Source organism: Engystomops pustulosus, chromosome 2 (genome assembly GCF_040894005.1).
Source record: "Engystomops pustulosus chromosome 2, aEngPut4.maternal, whole genome shotgun sequence".
In the NCBI taxonomy this organism is placed as follows: domain Eukaryota; kingdom Metazoa; phylum Chordata; class Amphibia; order Anura; family Leptodactylidae; genus Engystomops; species Engystomops pustulosus.
In genome coordinates, this window is record NC_092412.1 from 155,894,192 (window position 1) to 155,913,600 (window position 19,409).

General features: G+C 40.8%; 1 protein-coding gene across 1 annotated transcript; it reads right to left on the reverse strand.

The window, feature by feature from the left end:
- Window positions 1-1,370: 1,370 nt before the first annotated feature.
- On the reverse strand, window positions 1,371-18,970 carry CEP85 (centrosomal protein 85). Its single transcript, XM_072137067.1, has 14 exons — window positions 18,795-18,970; window positions 17,430-17,490; window positions 17,200-17,352; window positions 12,186-12,709; window positions 11,730-11,857; window positions 10,887-11,004; window positions 10,617-10,802; window positions 10,384-10,536; window positions 9,739-9,893; window positions 6,374-6,503; window positions 6,241-6,291; window positions 3,413-3,520; window positions 3,086-3,311; window positions 1,371-2,777 (listed from the first exon to the last, which is right to left on the reverse strand). The coding sequence occupies exons 2-14, from the start codon at window positions 17,482-17,484 to the stop codon at window positions 2,617-2,619; spliced, it is 2,148 nt and encodes a 715-aa protein (XP_071993168.1). The 5' UTR covers window positions 17,485-17,490; window positions 18,795-18,970; the 3' UTR covers window positions 1,371-2,616.
- Between the last annotated feature and the right edge of the window lie 439 nt (window positions 18,971-19,409).

Below are 19,409 nucleotides of genomic sequence, written 5' to 3' on the forward strand. Positions count from 1 at the left end.
TTGTGGCTGCGCATACTGACGCCAGCAGCGGCCGCATCATAGTTACCGCCTGCTAGAAGAAAACATGGCCGCGACCATGAAAGAAGAAAGAAGACTGAACACGCTGACATCGGGGACATCAGGGAGCCGCGCTGACATCGGAGGGCGACTATATAAGTTTTTTTCTTTTAATAGACTTGTGTATAAGCCAAGGGGACATTTTGAGCACATTTTTTGTGCTGTAAAACTCGGCTTATACACAAGTATATACGATATATAAGAATCTATCCAGGGACCTTAGAAAACTTGTCCAGCCACATAAGCTTTTAAACCGTGTGTTTCTCAGTAAATTCTATGGGCTGAATTTTTCAGATATAAAAACTGTTACCAAGAGAACATAATTGCTTGAGAAGTGAAGTTAGGCCCATTCAACAAACCTCCTTCCCTTCTGCACTCATACAAGTAACATCCACATCTAGGGTGTCTCCGTACTCGGGAGAAGCTGCATAAAACATTTTAAGGTATGTTTTCTGCTTTTATTTTTTAGGAATGTGTAAATTGTAACGCTCAATGTATTACATTAGAACTTTCTCAATTCCACCTTCACCACGTTTTAATAATTATGCAGCGCTCAACGAGTTAAAAATCTTCCTAAAAGCAGTTTAATAGTTTGAGGGGTACAGGTAGTCCCTGACTAAAGGACACCCGACCCCTAGTTACGGACAGACCGCTCTGCCCATTGTGACCTCTGGTGAAGATCTCTGTATTCTTTACTATAGTCCCAGGCTGTAATGATCAGCTGTAAGGCGTCTGTAATGAGTTTTATTGATAATCCTTGGTCCCATTAAAGCAAAAAATTTTGCGGACGTACATACGTCCCCTATACATTTGTCTGAATGCACCCTAAGGGTGGGGTCACACGTTGCGTTTTGTAAACGCAAATGTTAACAGTAATGTAATTATGCAAATCACCTCTCCTAAGCAGTTGTAATGGGTTTCAAAACACAACAAAAACGCAAAGTGTGACTGCCCCCTCAGGGTTCGAAGGGGGTGTGTCACTTTACACCCCAATTTCATGGGTTTTATAGCAGAGAGGTATAATAATAAAAACTATAATAAAAGGTACTAAATATGTGTAAATCATTAAAAGGTTAACACTTTAAAAGGTTACCTGAATGGATTGCTAAATGGGTGCAGAAGATATGACTACATAATACTAATGAATTTTGTTGTCGACACTGGACAAACATGACCTAAAGGAAGGGTTATAGCTATTGGGTCTAACAACTAAATAACTTTCCAGTAATTGAACCTACAGTAGCTAAATACCAGTACTAATGAATTTGGGAGGATTCTGCAACAGAAGCCAATTTTTTTAAATATATTTATTGTATGAAAGTCAAACACACAAAACAATCTTGATTTATATACAAACATTCAGCTTAAAAACTTATTTGGCACTGGGCAAGTACAGGTATAACATACATCCATAAAACAATGCAATAGATATTACAGTAATTGAGATTTCAACAAAACATGAATATATTGCAATGGAAATATTTAAAGGGGTTGACGCTGGGGGCAGGATATTGGGCGATTATCAGATATATATCTATTAAAAGTTCTGCTCCGCTTTAATATGTAAAAGTGAAGCCTCCTGTCTTTTACCTCCTCAAACTGACATTCCTGTCCATAAAATGGCCACTGCTGGAGTCATGAGATCTCTCTCCATCTGTCCATGACCAATTGCCCTGCCAAGACCTTGATCTTATAGGTCCCAGCAAGGCGACCACCTGTCCATGAAAAAAATCGCCCTGCCAGGTCTTCAGAATAGTATTCATGAGCATAAGATGAAGATCCTAGTAGTGCACTGGTTTATGAACAGATCATATAACCCTCCATATGTAACAATTTTATGGTCAGGAATGGCAGCTGATGAGGCAAGAGGTGCAGAAATTGTTATAACTGAACATTGCCAAATCTCCTAATATCCTGCCCCCCACCACAAACACACATCACAAAACAATTTGAGGTAAAGTGGCCAACCCCTATAAATAATAGCATACTACTAGAATATGCAAACAATGACTGATCAATTTTCTCAGGACTGTTACGCCTTACCAGGAGAACTGCTAAACAGTCACAGTAAAGAAGGACCTTGACGCCCTGCGATGCTTCATAGGGGTGGCTCTTCGTAGCAAAAAAGCCAATGTGACGTAAATCCCCCACAACACTTAAAGACTTTTCACTTATGCGGCCATGGCTGGTTTTATTAAATATGTCAAATTGTTGTGCAGTTCTTTTAACCAAGCGGTTGATAAAAGTTGGTGAGAAAAAAAAGAAAAATTTCACCAGCAGCCAGGGTTCCAAATACATACAACGTAGCAAAATGTATTGGCCCCATTAATGTGATGCGCTTTTCCATTAATAGCCCAATGAAAGCATTTTACTGTAGCATAAAATTAAATGAAAAATTCAGCAGCCATTTATTTTATACTTGAAGGATCTTAAGAAGTTGGAATTGTGTTGGCGGCTATTACCATTACTAACCCTGGGATAACTCATTCTATTTCAGCAGGAATGTCGTTTCCCATCTTGTTCTGGGCAGCCATTTTTTGGGAAGGATTCATGTAGTAGTTACTGTGTGATACAGTTGTCTCCCATATCTTGTGCATAACAATCACTGATAGTAGTACGTAGTTCCTCAATGTCCCTCTTCAGCTTCTCAACTCCATTCAGATAGGTCTTAACAGAGAAGAAATCTGAATCTTTTTCCTGCTCATCCAAACATGTAGACGCTAACAGGGAATAAAGAGAAATAAATGTAAGATGTAAAAACTCCCATTTCCATTACTATAAACATCCATTTCTAAAAACACTAAACTGCCCTTTTTACTCTAAGTGGCTACTTGGCATTAAAAGTACAAACAGAAACAGTGATCATCTCTTCATGGGTCTGTTGTTGAAGTTACATCTCAAAGCTCTCTGGCTGAACCCCGACCTCTGCCCAGTTCAGTTGATTGAGCTTCACTTCAGTAAATACACCCAACATACCAATCTGCAGTGTGTTACATAAGGGAATTAGTATAGATTCTGGCAGACTCACAGTGTACTCCTAATAACATGGATAGGTTAGGGTCTACACCCTGTACTCTCTGGCTCAGTAGACAGCATATAGATCGGAGATCCTTCTGGCAGCGATTCATCTCTTTATACAAGGTGAAGAGTTGACTGGATTGGACATCTGATGGTTGTGCCTTTAGTAAAGCAAGGTGAAGCTGTTCCTGTATAGTCACATTCTGCTCCATAAGGTCCTGGTTTTGTTTGGCCAACTGAAACAGGCATTCAAGTTTTAGAAGATTTATACTTAATCATTGTACACGTTTGATTACACTTTATATGTAGAACATCTATGTACACAGTGGTCACTTACATCCCTTACAGCCACTTTCAGTTGTTGTAGTGTGGCTTCTTTTTGTTGAGATTCCTCTTTTAACGCTTGTCCGGTAGCCTCTTCTTGACAAACCTGCTCCTCCAAATCCTAAAGGTATAAGAAACATCTTAAGGAAGACCTATCCGATATCCAGTCTTGTATGTTTAAGTATATTTTACTTATGCTATTGTGAGAGAACAGAATCCATTTTGTTTTGGGTTCTCCATCTTTACACTGCCTATATGGTCAGCAAACTACATCAGTGCATAGAACCATCCCCTTAGAGATCACCTTACACGAACCCCTCCTGTTCAAGGGAAAGGAATGTGACGCATTCCCAAAAACCTATAAGAACTGTCTGCTATCTAAATAAAGTTGGAATTGGCTTAACAGACAGGTGTGTGACTGATTCTCCGAGCAGCTCGTATTATACAATAATATATATTTTGTAACGTATCACAGAGAGCCGGCAGCGATTGCGCAACACATGCGCTGCTGCCGGATATTCTTACAGGTTCGCGCTGACAGGGGCGTGGAGGGGGTGTGTCGGCCGCCCCCCTCATGAATACGGCCAACTGCCAGGGGACAGGATACGAGGATCCGACCTCTTATTTGTCAAGAGGTCGGATCGATTAAAACCAGCTTGCCAACCTAAATTTTTTTTAAAATGTCATTGCTAGAAAAAGGCTGGGGCTGGATTATGGGAGACATATTTGGTGGGGGTCTTGGGGGGAGTGACAGATCCTCTTTAAAATGTAAGCAACCTACCTTTATTAAAATACCCAAATGTTTAAAACACAACAAAGACCCACAATAAAATAAAAAAAACTTAAAATTGTACACAAACGATTGTTGGTAGGGGTAAGGTGGCTCTGGCAACACCTAAGGGTAAGACTGCCCTAGGTAACAATTCACTACACGTACAAAAGAAAAAAAATCACTGCAGTAAACCAGTCAGTGTAGTGCAGGGAGCACCTAAAAGAGAGGCAGTAACTGATATCCCTACGATAAGTAACCAACATGCACATAGCAATCTATTCATTATTACCAAGCTTTTAGGAAATACCTACCCCTGTGATCCCAGGGGGGCAATCTAGCATTTCTGTAGAGTTGTAAAATAAATATGAAGTAGATATGCAACCACTTTGTAGGTTTTATAATGCAGATATCTATCCCACAAAAATACATATTAAATGAAAGCCATCAACCATGCATAAATACCTGAACAAACTTGTGTTTAGTTCAGTAGAGGTTTGGCTCACATAACAGAATAAAAACACAAAGATGATCTAAAAGATAGATCAGTTTAAAACTATGACATAGATGCAACTACATACAAATTAGGTCACTGATCATGACAGCGGCACCCTTGTAATTGTAATGTTCAGGGTATTGTTAATGATCACATATTTTCATAATTCAAGTATTCATGTTTTAAATAGGTCTCTTACTGTGCCCTCCACCACTGCCGTCCTCTGTTTACAGAGGCCGGCATTTCCTTCCCAAATTCTTCCACGCACTTGCTACATACTGCAACTCAAGCTGCAGCAGTTGCCCTCTAAACAAACAGAGGACTACAATGATGGAGGGTGCTGCAGGAGACCGGAGGCAGGGAGTATGTCTGTAGGGTTCTAGGTTCTATCCCAGACACATACAATCTCAGACAACCCCTTTAATCTGAAAATGACCTTTGTGTTACTTTAATAGGTGTAGCTATTATGATGATCTATTGACACTGATAACCGTAGAAGGAACTGAGAATATTTCTGAAGCGGGTTTGGTTATCAAGCATGATCTTCATCCATCCAGTATAGTTTCGGTCCCTAGAAAATCCTGACTGAACCATACTAGAGCAACATGCTTATAATGATCTATATTGGGATAATAGAAGGCATAATAACCCTGTAAACTCTCTTACCCACACCCAATAGCACGTCTGATATGGTTGACAAATTTCCATCCGGATTTCTTAAGGCTTTGAAAAGCTGACAATATCTGGATTTCACCGATTGGGACACCTCTTCAGCTACTGTTGATCAATCAGTGGAGATTGATCAATGCGACTATACAGACTTCCACTGCCTAGATTTATCACAGTGTCTGATGCAGGATAATATCTTGTGTAGTAGGAGACTTGTGAGATGTACTCTTACGCCATCTCCAGGTTGGTCTAGTTCACGAAAAGCACTGTACAGAATGTTTTCTAGGAATTGGAGATTTGCTTCACAAAATGAGCCAGAATTTTGCCATAACTTGCAACCCAATCTTCCTTTTATTGCCCACCCCTGCACATATTGCCCCCTTTCCTTAAGCATGCACTCTTGCTCATATTTCCCCTTTCCCTACAGCATGTTCCCCCACTTATTTTGCCCTCTTTCTACAGCATGCCCTCCAGATCATATTGCCCCCTTTACGATAGCATGTCCAACATGCTTCAATTGTCCCTTTTCTGCAGTATGCCCTGCCCCATCACTACCTTTTTGAGTCATGAAAAGAAGATTAGTTAGGGAAGAGAGGACTGCTGTGTGGGAGTTTGCCCGCAGACCAGATGCTCCATGGCCCGGTCTTAGTCCATAGGGAATTATTACATAGGTAACCTAAGCACAAATGCCGAAAATTCTAGGGAGACTTAGATTTCTGGTTGATTACCTCAAACTAAATGGGAAGTTAGAATAGTCTGTAGTATTAACTATTAATACATATACCAGATCAACATTTCATATTCAGGCCCCCCATCATTCCATCCGTCTCATATTACTTTGTAATTGATGGATGTATGTAACTTCAAGTTTTTTGTTTAAAAAAAAAACAAAAAATAAAAAACTTACTTTCACTTTACTGCCCATCTGTTCCATTTTCTTTTCATGATTTTCTATCACCTGAAAATTAAAAGAAAAATTTAAATAACTGAACGTTTAATTATAGATCTATACTTTTTTAAAAATCAAAAAACAACCTCACCTTTTTTAAACAGTCCTTTTCTTTATGTAAGGTTTCAACTTCTTCTCGTAAATAATCGGCCTCCTTGGTAAGCAGTTTTTCTTCTTCTTTCCAGTCTGTCATTTCCAACTTCCTTATTTCCTCTCGTTGCCTGAAAGAAAAAACAAAAAGTTGAAGTATTCTCACCGTTAATTCCTTTTCCATTAGTCCACCATGATGACCCCACTTGGAGAATGACCCTTGACCCTGCAGGGACAGGAAGCAGATAGGTTAAATAGACCCCCTGCATCCACATACCAGAGGCTTCCAATAACACCTGACAGTGGATAAAACCAATTTATTGTATGTTAAGTTCACATACATTACAGGTAATAATACATGAAATTGATATCAACCAAAATAAATCAACATTTTGTGGGTATATACATGGGCACTCATGGTGGACTAATGGAAAAGGAATTCATCTTTTCCCCTAGAGTCCCCCATGATGGACCCAGTTGGAGATGTAACAAATAAAATCACTTTTTTTGGGGTGTGGGGGCGCAACAGCCTGTAAGACCTTCCAACCAAAGGCCAATTCTTTAGTATTCTGTATATTTAGTCTATAATGTCTAGCGAAAGTCATATGGCGGTACTACGGTAAGTTGCAGCTCTACAGATTTCTTCTACTGAGGCTCCTCTCTTTTCTGCCCAGGAGGCTGACATGGCTCGAGTTGAATGTGCCTTTATTGATTCAGGAACCTGTAGCTGCTGGTTTACATATGCCGCTTTAATGATCATCTGGATCCACCTTGCATTTGAAGCTTTGGGTGCCCTTTTGCCTTTGTTGCTGCCCCCATATTGAAGGGGGATGTTACTATCTTTTCGCCATGATTCAGTTTGCTTTAGATACTGTAATAAAGCTCTTCTGATATCCAATGAGTGCCTTGCTATTTCTTTCTGGTTTTTTGGTTCTTGGCAGGAGGGCAAGATGATATTTTGATTTCGGTGAAAATTATAAAAGAGACATTGGGAACAAAGAATTTATCTAGTGTTAGATTTATTCTGTCACTAGCCATCTTTAAATGGGATTCTCTAATGAGAAGTGCCTGAATCTCTGAAGCCACTTCCCTTCTAGGTATGCTCCCTATCCCGACAGACTTGCGTCCGTCTGTATGATCTTCACAGGCCAAGGGAACCAGTGAAATCCCTTCTTTAGATGCTCCTCTTCTGTCCACCACACTAGAGCTGACTTGATGGATGGAGGTAGATGGATCTTTCGATCCAAATGCAGAGGATTCTTGTCCCAGGATGACAATATCCAGCTCTGAAAGGCTCTTGTGCGACTGACTGCTTGTATAAGTTCGATTCAATGGAGCCAGATGACCTTCATTGCTTCCCTCACTGTGCAATGGAAGGATAGCATTTTTTGTATCACGATACCTCTTTACTCTGCAGGAAGAAAAGACAACTGGTGACTTGAATTTAGTAGAGTCCCCAGAAATATTGTCTCCCTGCTGGGAGTAAGTTTGGATTTTTCCCAGTTGAGAATCCATCCTAGTTGTTGTAGAGTTGAGATGGTCAAGTTTCTGTGCAGTATCAATTCTTCTTCCATTGTTCCAATAATTACAGGTATCATCCCAGATACGGGATGATTTTTACTTTCCTAAATCTCAAATGGGCGACCACTTCTATTATTATATTTGAAAAAGTCCTTGGAGTTTAGGAGATTCTGAATGGTAAGGTCCTGTACTGGCAACAGGTTATCACTCCTTCTGGAAAGGGAACTGTAAACCGGAGATATTTTTGGGACTGCGGGTAGATCGGCACATGGTAATATGCGTCCTTTAGATCTATTGTGCATAAGAACGCGTGTTGAGGGATTAGGTTGGTGGGTGAACTGATCTTCTCCATCTTGAACTTCCTGTAAAGGATAAAGTCATCAGATTGAATATAAGACAAAATGGGCCATTGGGATTTCTTATTAGGAATAGAAGACAGTAATATCCGTCCAAGCCTGAAATTGGTGGTACAGGTAATATCACACCCATGTCTTGACGCTTCATGACTTCCTGCCATAACTGCAGAGAAAGGTTTGGTTGTCTGGCCACTATAAACTTTTGGGAGGAAGAGCTGTTAATTCCAACCTGCAGCCATTTTCTAGAATATTCAACACCAAGGCATTTTTCGTTATCTGGGACCACTGTTGGTAGCGTCTTTCCCCCCACTCTGGCATCATTGCTTTCTGAATAGCTGCGTCGCATTACTAGAGCCAAGCAGGAAACCTCTTCCTCCTTTGGGATGATCTCCCTGGTTTCCCTTCTTTCTTTTGATTCATGAAAGGGCTGTTTTCTAGGGATACTCTTTACTTCTGGAAATCCTTTGTCTGCTGGTTTTTCAAGGATTGCATCAAGTTCAGGACGGAACACATACTCTCCTTGGAAAGGGATGCCACAACTTCGATTTGGAATGGAAGTCACCACTCCACTGTCAACCATAATGTACGTCCAGTTGGACAGTGCTCCTTCCTTTGCACTAAATCTTGGTGCCTTAGAAACAAGAGACTGTCCTTGGTTACGGCCACCTCTGCTGGAGGGATTGCACAAGAAAACAAGTTTCTGAATATTAGATGTCTGAGGAGTTACTCCAGGTCCCACAGCCATCCTGTAATAATGATCTTGCCAAAGAGATTAAGATAGGAGGATAATCCACCCTACCACCCCAAATACCACTCATAGGAGTTATAGGTGGGGAATATGGTAGAAACATATCCATGTTAAGGGACTCCAAGCTTCAAATCTAGACAGGGTAACATACATTTAGAATAAATCTAAGTACATGTGCACTAGAGGAAGACAACTTCAACCTTATCCAGACCTTGCCGTAGTTATGAGCACCTGCTGACAAGAACAATAACCTTAGGATCTATTTAAATTACTAAGGGCTAAAGCCCACTTTTTTGGTACCTTACACCCCCCTCGGGTGAGAAGTGGATATCGGATCTGCAACTGATGGCAATCACAGAAGACCTCAGAGCAGCGTGCAGAATCAGCACTGGCGTGCCGCTGTTGAAAGACCCTAGAAGACCAAATTTTCAAATTTGGTGCCGAATGCCAGTTTACAAGAGCCGCCGACATCACTTACGATGACGGAAGTTGTCATTCGGCTCTCGGGATCAAGATGCGGCCGCCGGGTGGCTTTGGCTTCCTGGGGCCGCAGACAGAGCCAGCTGGAGACCCCAAGGGACCAGGAAGAGGATGCCCGAAACCGATTGTGGCCGCGAGTCTCCAGGTTAAGGTGCGAGACCCGATCCCTATAGAAACTCTCCCATGTAGGGACAGGAAGCCACTGGTATGTGGATGTAAAACTAAAAGTAATCAAATCTTTTTCCCCCCTTGGCTTGATACCTTACAATTGTCTCCAAAAGCTCCTGCTCCTTTATCTTCTGTGCTGCAAGCTGAGCCTCACTTTCCCTGCAGTTTGCTCTGGATTCTCCAAGTTTTCTCTCTAGATCACTCACTTTCTCTTCAAAGAGGCATTTTTGCTCCTGAAGTTCTTTCATCTACAAGGCAAAAGAAAATCCAATTTAAGTGAAGAAGGGATAGTGATCAGCAGTTGATGGGGGCTAAACTTTACCAAAAAGGCAACCAAGCAGAAGAGATGGATAAAAGTCCCTTATGTCCTCTATCTTAAGTGCCTGCAGGACTACATAAGCTCATCCACGATTCACAGTTGTTGATTGTAATATCCAAATGAAAAAATGTGTTAAAGCCAAATTCCCATACAAAAGCAAAACATCACTATAGATACCCCATTTGCCAGAAGGCTATATATATTCTATATGAAAATGACCAACACCACAGAGGTACTACAGGACTTTAAAATTCCCTAGAAAGACTTGATGCCACAACTTCCTGCAATGACCACTCATCAGAGCCTGCTGCTCAGTTACCAAGTTGAATGAAGGATTGGATGCTGTAAGGTGGGCATGTGGTCTACAAAAAGGTACATGCATGGGGTCACTGGACTTGGTTCCAGATGCCAGAGATTACCTGCATCACTTGCTTTTGGTGGTCCTGTGCAGTGGGAAGATCAGCCATATATCTCTCCAAAGTCTCAATCTTCTGCTGCTTTTCTTTATTCTGTTCTGCTTCTTTCTGACATTTTTTCTTCAAAGAATTAATATGCCGTTCTCTCCCTTTCACCTGCCAGTATACAATTATCACTTTTAGGACATATCTTCCGGACTGAAATATACATTAATAGATAAGTCATAGGAACTTACACGTTCCTCCTGCTTTTTCAGTTCTTCAGAGTGTTTTTGGACGGCCTCCTTCATTGCTTCTTTTAAGCCTCTACTCTCTGCCTCCATGGCACATAGTTTTTTCTCCAATTCTGCCTTCTCTCGGCTAGCCGATTCAGTCTTCTCAGCAAACTGTGATCTTAAGAAAGTCACTTCTCGCTGCAAGTCCTAGAAACACAGCTAGTCTGAGCCTTGTTGTAGGAGATAATATAAGGTTATAATATAATATAACTAGTGGTCATATAATGTTACCTGCAACCTCATCAGACACATGTCATTGTACGGACTAGAATGGGTTAGCATTGTGCTGTGGACTTGTAACTCTCCTTCTCTTAATTTCTGTTCCAGGGCTGCAATGTGCTGACGCTGCCTGCAAATAGAAGTAAAAGAAACATTCACATTAAACCAAATGGTTTTTCCACTATGGAAAAATGGTTATACATCTCACAGCAGCAGGTTACAAGAACAGAAGCTCATGCTCACAGCTGCTTGTGCTTTGATGTGCTACTCACCACTTTCAGTTCTTACTAATGTTGTATCTGGATCTGCCTCCCACCATATATATGGTCTGTTATGATTAGGTATACATTTGTTCTTAGTATTGGTTATTTTTACAGATTGTTAATATTTGGGGGCTTGCACAATTTTTGTGCTCTTTTCCACAACGTCAGAGGGGGTAATGAAGGGATAGTCCTGTATTATATTGTTACATTGTTCATTTTAGTTCCTTGAGATTTTATGTATTGTATTACAATAGGATTTTTATTATCACTTGGTTTGTCTATTTGTGTAATAAAATGATACACTGATAACTGACTTTTTGCATTGACCATTTTGTAGGTTTTACATTTGGTTATTTGGGTTTGAGCCCTTCAGCATTATCGATAAAGAATTTTTAGCCATAATTATTTTGTAAAATGAGTGTACCATACTTTAAAATGTATTTTTTGTAAGAAGCCAAGAGAAGAGCAGGGGGGGGGGCACACACCAGTATGTCAGTGTACTTGGTATACATTCCTTCATCCTGGTGGTAGAGGTCTTTTAAGAGTTATAGTCACTGGTATTTTAAAACATTTTATTCACACAATCTCATACCTTTCCAACACCATATCCTTCTCAAACAATACATTTTCACTAGCCTTCACAGCTCTCTCCCACTCATTTGGAATCATATGAGATCCAGGAACGGAGTAGACTGGCGCTGTAGTACAGTCTCTCAAAAGCTGGAAGAGATGCAACAGAAGTGAGATATCCAGCAAGACGACTAGACACAAGTAAACAACCATTTAAGTTAACAAGCTGATCTGTGAGGGTCCAAATACTGGGACCCCTAGTTTTTCCAGAAAACAGGGGTTCGCTCTGATAGGTGGAGGAGAAGGTCGATCATCCATCCTGCTTGCTCCATTCAGTTCATAGCAGTGTCTGAATTGTGGGTCCCAGCAGTTGGACCTGAAATTATCAGTTGGTTGTCCCTTATCCTGTTGATAGCGGATACCTGAAATAGCTAGTAAAATCCCTTTAAGTGATCATACATTTGCTCAAAGAAGTTACCTGCAGTTTCTCCATCCTCATTCTCAGATTGTCCACATACTCATGTTGTTGTGGCGCTTTCCATGCACTATATTCCACAGCTGGCTGGGTGCTATAGGAATCTGGCCGCCAGCCCTGACTTTGCAGATGTGAAGACTGGTACCTAGCTCTATGAGTTAACTCCACGCCTCTATTTTCCCTACTCTCAGGAAGAGCCTTGTAGGATTCAGCATCTCTGTTGATGATCGCTGTAGGAAAATCTGCTCTACCATCTGTGCAAAGGGTAGATAACAAAGTAGACTGGTTCATGGTGGGTTCGATATTGGGCATTTCAAACTTTCTATTATCTTCAATTGAGGAAGGGTCTGCTGGTGGTACAAAGGGGAAGTTGGGTACTGCAGATTCTGAAGAAAGCCCAGCTCTGTCATATACTCTTGTGTTAAATAAAGATGCTGTCATGGTTGAAGGCACAACGTGAGCTGTTGGGATAGCAACCTGGCTTCTGATTGGTTGGAAGGACGTACAGCTAGTGGCATTGCCAAAATCTAAACAAAACAAAAAGAAAACAGCTCATAATATATACCCAAGAGGATTTAAAATTAAGACAGCAAATGTATTTAAAAGGGCCTTCCCAAACAAATACATGTATATCTGTGCAATAGTTGAGAAGGTAAGAGACTGCAAGCAAGTGCTCCTTATAAATGGAGTACAGTAATGGGAGTCTTCATTAGCACTTCTATGGGAACTTTAGGACAGCCATCTCCTGCAGTGAGGAGGAGCAGGAGTGTTAGTGTTAAACATTAAGAGAATGACATCTAAATGGCACATGACTATAATACCAATAACAGTATAAACACCAGGATGAAGGATTGTAAACCAAGCACAATGACCCAAAAACGGGCTCCGATCGTTGCTGTGGCATCACTGGGGTCCAGATCGGCAAGAACTGCCGGTAAGATGGCGTCTATAACGTCATCTTACTGGCACAGTGCCAGCCTATGCATACATCAGTATTGCAGGGTATTATCATGAACAAGCAATCAGATGATTGCTTGCTCATGTCCCATGGTGGAAAAAGTGAAAGAAAGAAATCAATAAAAATGCCCCAAAGCCCCAAAACATATAGAGACAGAACTCAAAAAAAGTCTAAATCATAACACAAACCCCACATATATAGTATCACTGCGTCCATAACAACCCGTAGAATAACAGTAAATCATTATTGAATCCGCACGATAAACGCCGTAAAAAAAAAAAAAAAAAAAAAAAAAAAAAAAAAAAAAACTGTTATAAACCCTCCAAAAGTGATTTTTACCTATTCAATCCCACAGAAAATGCTATAAAAAGTGATCATAAAACATTTGTACTCCAGAATAATACTGGTGCAAGGTACAACATGTCCAGCAAAAAACAAGCCTTCAACCAGCTCATGTTCATGTATGGTATCATTAATCGCATCGACCCGTAAAATAAAGATAACATGAATATTAGGATAAACAGTGAAAAAAAAAAAAAAATCCAGTACAGAATTGAAGCTTTTTTTATTCCTGCCCTCAAAAAAAAAAAAAAAAAAAAAAAAAGGTCCTAAATTTTCAACAATAGGGGATACCAGCCCCAAAACAGTAACACTAGAAAAAGCATCTCCTCACGTAAAAAAAAAATGCCATCACATGGCCCCAATAAGGAAAAAGCTAAAATTTTATAGCCTACAAAAGGGGCCAATGAGGGAACTAAAATCCTGGTAGCTGCAGGTCCCCCTTTCCCTTCTGTGCCTCGCCGTGCGCCCATAAAACAAGTCACGGCCACATGTGTGTGTGGGGGGGAAGTCTCTGCAGAAATTGCAGAACAAATTGTATGGTGGGTTTTCTCTTTTTATCTTTTGGAAAGGTGTAAATTTTAGGGCTAAATGAATTCGGAAAATCACTCTTCGATTTGTAGGCCGCGTGACATCAAAATAAATTATCCAGACATTTCAAAAATTATGAAAATGTAAAGTACACAAATGGGAAATGTTATTCAGCAAGTTATTTAGGTGGTAAATCTGCCTGAAAACGCAATGATTTCGAATTTCAAAAATGTCACATTTTTCAAAAAAATTCATTCTTTTTTTTGTAAATAAACGCAAAACTTATCAGCCAAAATTTACCACTAAAATGAAGTACAACATGTGAGGAAAAAAAAAAACTGAAAAAACACAATCTCAGGATCGTTTAGATAAGTAACAGTTCTAACCATGTAAAGCGACGCAGGTCAGAAACCAAAAAATGGGGCTGAGCCTTAAGCTACAAAATGGTGGCATCCTTAAGGGGTTAAAGGGTTATTCCCATTTCAGCAAATAAATGTTATTTTTTGTATAATGAAAAGTTAATACAATTTTCCAATATACTTTATCAATTCCTCATGGGTTTCTAGATCTCTGCTTGTTGTCATTCTATAGAATGCTTCTAGGTTTACTTCCAGTGGACAGAAATCTGACCATGGTCACAAAGGTGCATGGCTCGTTATAAACCGCAGCTCTGTTATACTAACGAGCCGTGCACCTGTGTGACCATGGTCAGATTTCTGTCCACTGGAAGTAAACATAGAAGCTTCCTATAGAATGACAGCAAGCAGAGATCTAGAAAACCGTGAGGAATTGATAAAGGAAGTATATCGGAAAATTGTAAGACTTTCCATTATACAAACATTAACTTGCCGAAATGAGAATACCCCTTTAAGGACGTGGCCCTTCCTCGTTTTTGCATTTTAATTTTTCACTCCCCACCTTCAAAAATCTGTAACTTTTTTATTTTTCCATGTAAAGAGCTGTGTTTGGGCTTGTTTTCTGCGTAACAAATTGCACTTCATAGTGATAGTATTGAATATTCCATGGCATGTACTAGGAAGCGGGAAAAAAAATTCTGAATGCAGTAAAAATGATGAAAAATCGCATTTGTGCCATATTCTTGTGGGCTTGGATATTACAGCTTTCACTGTGCCCCACAAATGACATGTCTGCTTTCTTTGATCCCGAGGATACCAAATTTGTACAGGTTTTATAATGTTTCATACATTTAAAAAAATTAAAACCTTCTGTACAAAAAAAAAAAATTCATTTTGCCACGTTCTGGCACTAATAATTTTTTCATACTTCAGTGCACGGAGCTGTGGGTAATCATTTTTTTGCAAATTTTGATGACGCTTTTAATGCTATCATTTTGAGGACTGTACGGCCTATTAATCACTTCTTATAGATTTTTTTATATTTTTCAAAATGGCAAAAAAAGTGTCACTTTCGACTTTGGGCGAAATCTTTATTATATTTTGATATATCGGACATTTTGGGGTGCGATGATACCAAACATGTTTCTGATTCTTACTGTTTATTTGCTTTCATAGGTGATCTGTGGAAAGGGGGGTGATTTAAACCTTTACATTTTTTTAAAACATTTTTTAATTTTTTTTACCATTATTTCAGATACTCCAGGGTAATTTAACCCTGAAGGGTCCGATTGCTAATACTATATACTGCAATACTACTTTATTGCAGCATATACCAATATTACTATGATCTCTAATAGCTTGCCATCTGCTGGCTATTAGAGATCATTGCACATGGCAAGTCTACAAGTCTCAATGAGACTGTAGGCTCCCATGCCAACCGATTGCCGCCATCCGATGCCATCACAGGATGGCGGCGCCCATGTAAAGGTAAATTAGGTGCTTTTAACAGGTTAACTGCTGCGGTTGGTGCAGTTAACAGGCGGGCATCAGCTGTGATATACAGCCGTCACCCGCTGTATATGGAGAGAGCTCAGCTTGTGAGACCTCTTCATACACCCTTCGCAGCACAAGGATGATAAAGTTCGTTCTCGGTCGCAAAGGTGATAAAGAGAACCCGTCAGGCAAAATAACCTCCTAAACTAAATCTATTTTCATAAACTGCCATTAGAGAGCATTGCCTCTATCCTTTCATTGTCCCTCTACATGCCTGTAAACCTAAGCAATGAGGTCCTAAAGCTGTATGCAAATGACCTGTGAAATGTCCAATGAGTCATTAGCATATTCAAGCTGTCCAGCTTATTCATGAGTGGGAGGCACAGCCACACCCCCAGTGCTTGACTGACAGCCTGTATAATGGTTTAATGGCTGCTACATGTGCTTCCTGATGTCCACGCCCCCTGCAGCCTGTGTGTGCATGTGTGTATGTGTATGAGAGATACAACAGCTCCAGGCAGCCATGTTATAGCAGAACATGTCAGGTACTTGTGTAGCTGATGTCTGTGTCTCACACGTGTATTAGGAGGATGCAGCATGTCAGCAGATACAGCACACACTAGCCATGCTTTACTATACATTACACACAGACATGAGCAGGGGGAGGAGAGGGGAGGGGTAACAGGGGTGACATCACTGCCCCCGACCATGTGACCAGCCTCATTTACATGATAAAGAATACATGATTTTATAATGATTAATGTATGAAATAACTAGATAAAGGCTGGGATGGGATCCTTGTGATCTGCTCCAACAGGTAGTGGTGACAGAGACCTGATGACTATAAGTCTATAGTAAATGTAAAGCCTTCTGTTTTTAGTTTCCGTAAATGGAAAGCCCAGATGCATGTGTGAACTGGGCCTTAAAGTTATGCTTTATTTTCTACAAACATTTAAAGTGCAAATCTGGAAATTATAGTTAAACTTAGCCTATGATATCAGAGGTGAATATTGCATGTCAAAATAGTAAATTATTTAAGGATAATTTATTTAATTATTTTTTTTTAGAGGGAGTCTGATCTCTGCATTCAAGTTACTCACTAGCCACCTCCCCTCCGCTGTAATATCTAACAACAAGACTGCTACAGCTTTTACTCAAAGTAGAGGGGGTGCAGCTATGCAGGAATTCAGAGAAAAGAGCTCACGAAAGAGTACACCATAGTTCTGCAGGTCCAGCTACAATTCTTGCACACAATGCTTGTCAGCTCTGCACCCCATTGGTAAGAAAATAAAGGGGTCAGGGGCCACTAGACAGCTCATCCTTATAGACTTTGGCTTACCATCAATATGACTAGAGGGAGGAATTCCTTCTGTGAGACCAGCACCTTTCTGGGTTCCATTAGAGGCTGAGATTCTACTAAGCGGTTTTCCGGACACATGAGGAGTCTGCCACTCTGTGTAGGAAGAACTGACTCCATATTTGAGACCACTTACTGCAACACAGTGAAGCTGGGATTAGCAATGTCACAAACAATAAAATAAAGGCCAATACACAGAAAGTATGACATACCTGTCTTGCCTGGCTGCTGGAATCCAGAGTCTTTGTATCCATCTATATCCGCCATTGTGTCCTATTGAGATTATAAAATGAATGGTTTGTTACATTGTATTCTTGTCAAAGAAAAATTAAATCTACATGTTCTCTTACTTGGACAGCCATATTTGTCCTGTTGGGTTCCCAACAACCACATACAATCTCAAAATGTGTATTTTAGAATAAGCCTGCCAGTAGTTTTGACCATACAAATGGGCAAACAGTAACGGGCGCAGCCTGGAGAACTATATAACCATACTTTTGTGTGTTCATAGCAGAACTGTGGATTTATAGTGCAGGATTATAGCTGGACTTGGTGATCAATCTCCTTACACTGCCTTGGTTCTTGGCATTAAAACTTCTCCTCAGCCCCTCCCATCCCCGGAAATATTCAAGACAGAAACCAGCTACTTCTCTTACGCAGAGGGGAGGGGCTGCAAAATCTCAGACAGCAGGGCACCAAGTACAGCTGCAATCCTGGAATACAAATACATTTTCAGTCCTGCTGTTACTAACACACACATGGCAGGGTTACACAGACCTCCAGGGCTGCTAACCAACACTCTCTGTAGTTTTGTATGGTCAAACCTGCTGGCAGACTCCCTTTAAGAATTTCAAGTGGTCAGATCTAAAAATTGGTACAGTCACTACTTATGACCCAAGAACCAAAAAAAATATAAAATTCATTAAGATTCATGTGTTGATCAACTGATAGCCTGGTGAGACAATTCTGTGCATTAGTAATGTGATAGATGTATTAGAAGGTAAAACCATAGGGGCACAGTGTATGATGTGACCCTTGCCCCTGGACAGAGGTGCCGACCTCCTGATAGATCCTGTGGTGGAGATGGGCGGCAGCGCTGCACCATCGGGCACTTCTACACCAGGTCTGACCGGGAAGAGCGCAGGAATGCCCCTAGCCGGCCCACCAGCCGTGCCCCCCTTATGTCTACTTGTGGTGGAGATGGTGCAAGTGGAAGAATAGGCAGTATACAGAATTGTGCCTATTTCACTGCTTGTACGCCTTACATCCATAAGCCCTGATAATGCTGCCCCATAGTTTACATCAGAACGGTTTACTGCTAGAGCTTAACATGTCATCCCTCCAAGGACAACAGACTATTATATGACTTCTGCCAAGGTTTACATGAAATTCAGGCTAACCGATTCCCCTGCCTTTTTCTGCAGTGTTTATATGGTTCTATATCCAGATGGCTCTGCTGCAGCTCATGTGCAGGACCCAGTGACGTACACCGGGAGGCAGGGGCAGTCACATCACGTCAGTCCTGTAGAGCAGCATTAAACACGTATGACCGTGCGGTGTAATATGCTAGTACGTACCGCAGGCACTAGGAAAGCAGCGCCACTGCACACAGTACCCGAGGATCCTCACCGCATCCGGTACCGACAAGAACGAATCTGTTCAGTAACAGACACACAGTGCGACCCCGGAAACTGGGCGGGGCTGATCTTCAAACCGTTTACCCGCCGCGCCTAGCCACGCCTATACTTAATATCCACCAATCGCGATCACCATTGGCCTAGATGCGAGCCAATAACTTGTTGGGACGTTGTATGATTTATTTATTTTTTTTAATGGGAGGGAATAACGCCGGTACTAGGCAACGTAGCCAAAGCCGGAAGTCAGGCGAAGTATTACCTGGAGCGTGGCTGTAGTCATGCCCTAACGGATCAGCGATGTATGTAACGGAGGATCTGATAGTGATGAGACCATGTGTGATGTGACATGCTGCATATTATGTGAGCGCACCAGGAAGGGAGATGTAATAGAATTTTGAGGTAACTTAAAAAAAACAACCTTTCACCTGCCTGCAAGAGCGCATCTGCCTGTGCTGTACACTAGAGATCAAAATTAGAGAACAATATACACAAAAATAATGTAATAATTTTTGTTTGTAAGGCCGCTTAGAATAAGAACATCAACATAAAACCTTT

Excerpts from the sequence above, each read along its gene's own strand:
- CEP85 (XM_072137067.1), bottom strand. The coding sequence starts at position 17,484 with ATGGCGGATATAGATGGATACAAAGACTCTGGATTCCAGCAGCCAGGC. Across the intron at positions 11,005-11,729 it reads AAGGATATGGTGTTGGAAAG|GCAGCGTCAGCACATTGCAG; the intron begins GTATGAGATTGT and ends TTCTATTTGCAG. Across the intron at positions 10,537-10,616 it reads TGAAAAAGCAGGAGGAACGT|GTGAAAGGGAGAGAACGGCA; the intron begins GTAAGTTCCTAT and ends GTATACTGGCAG.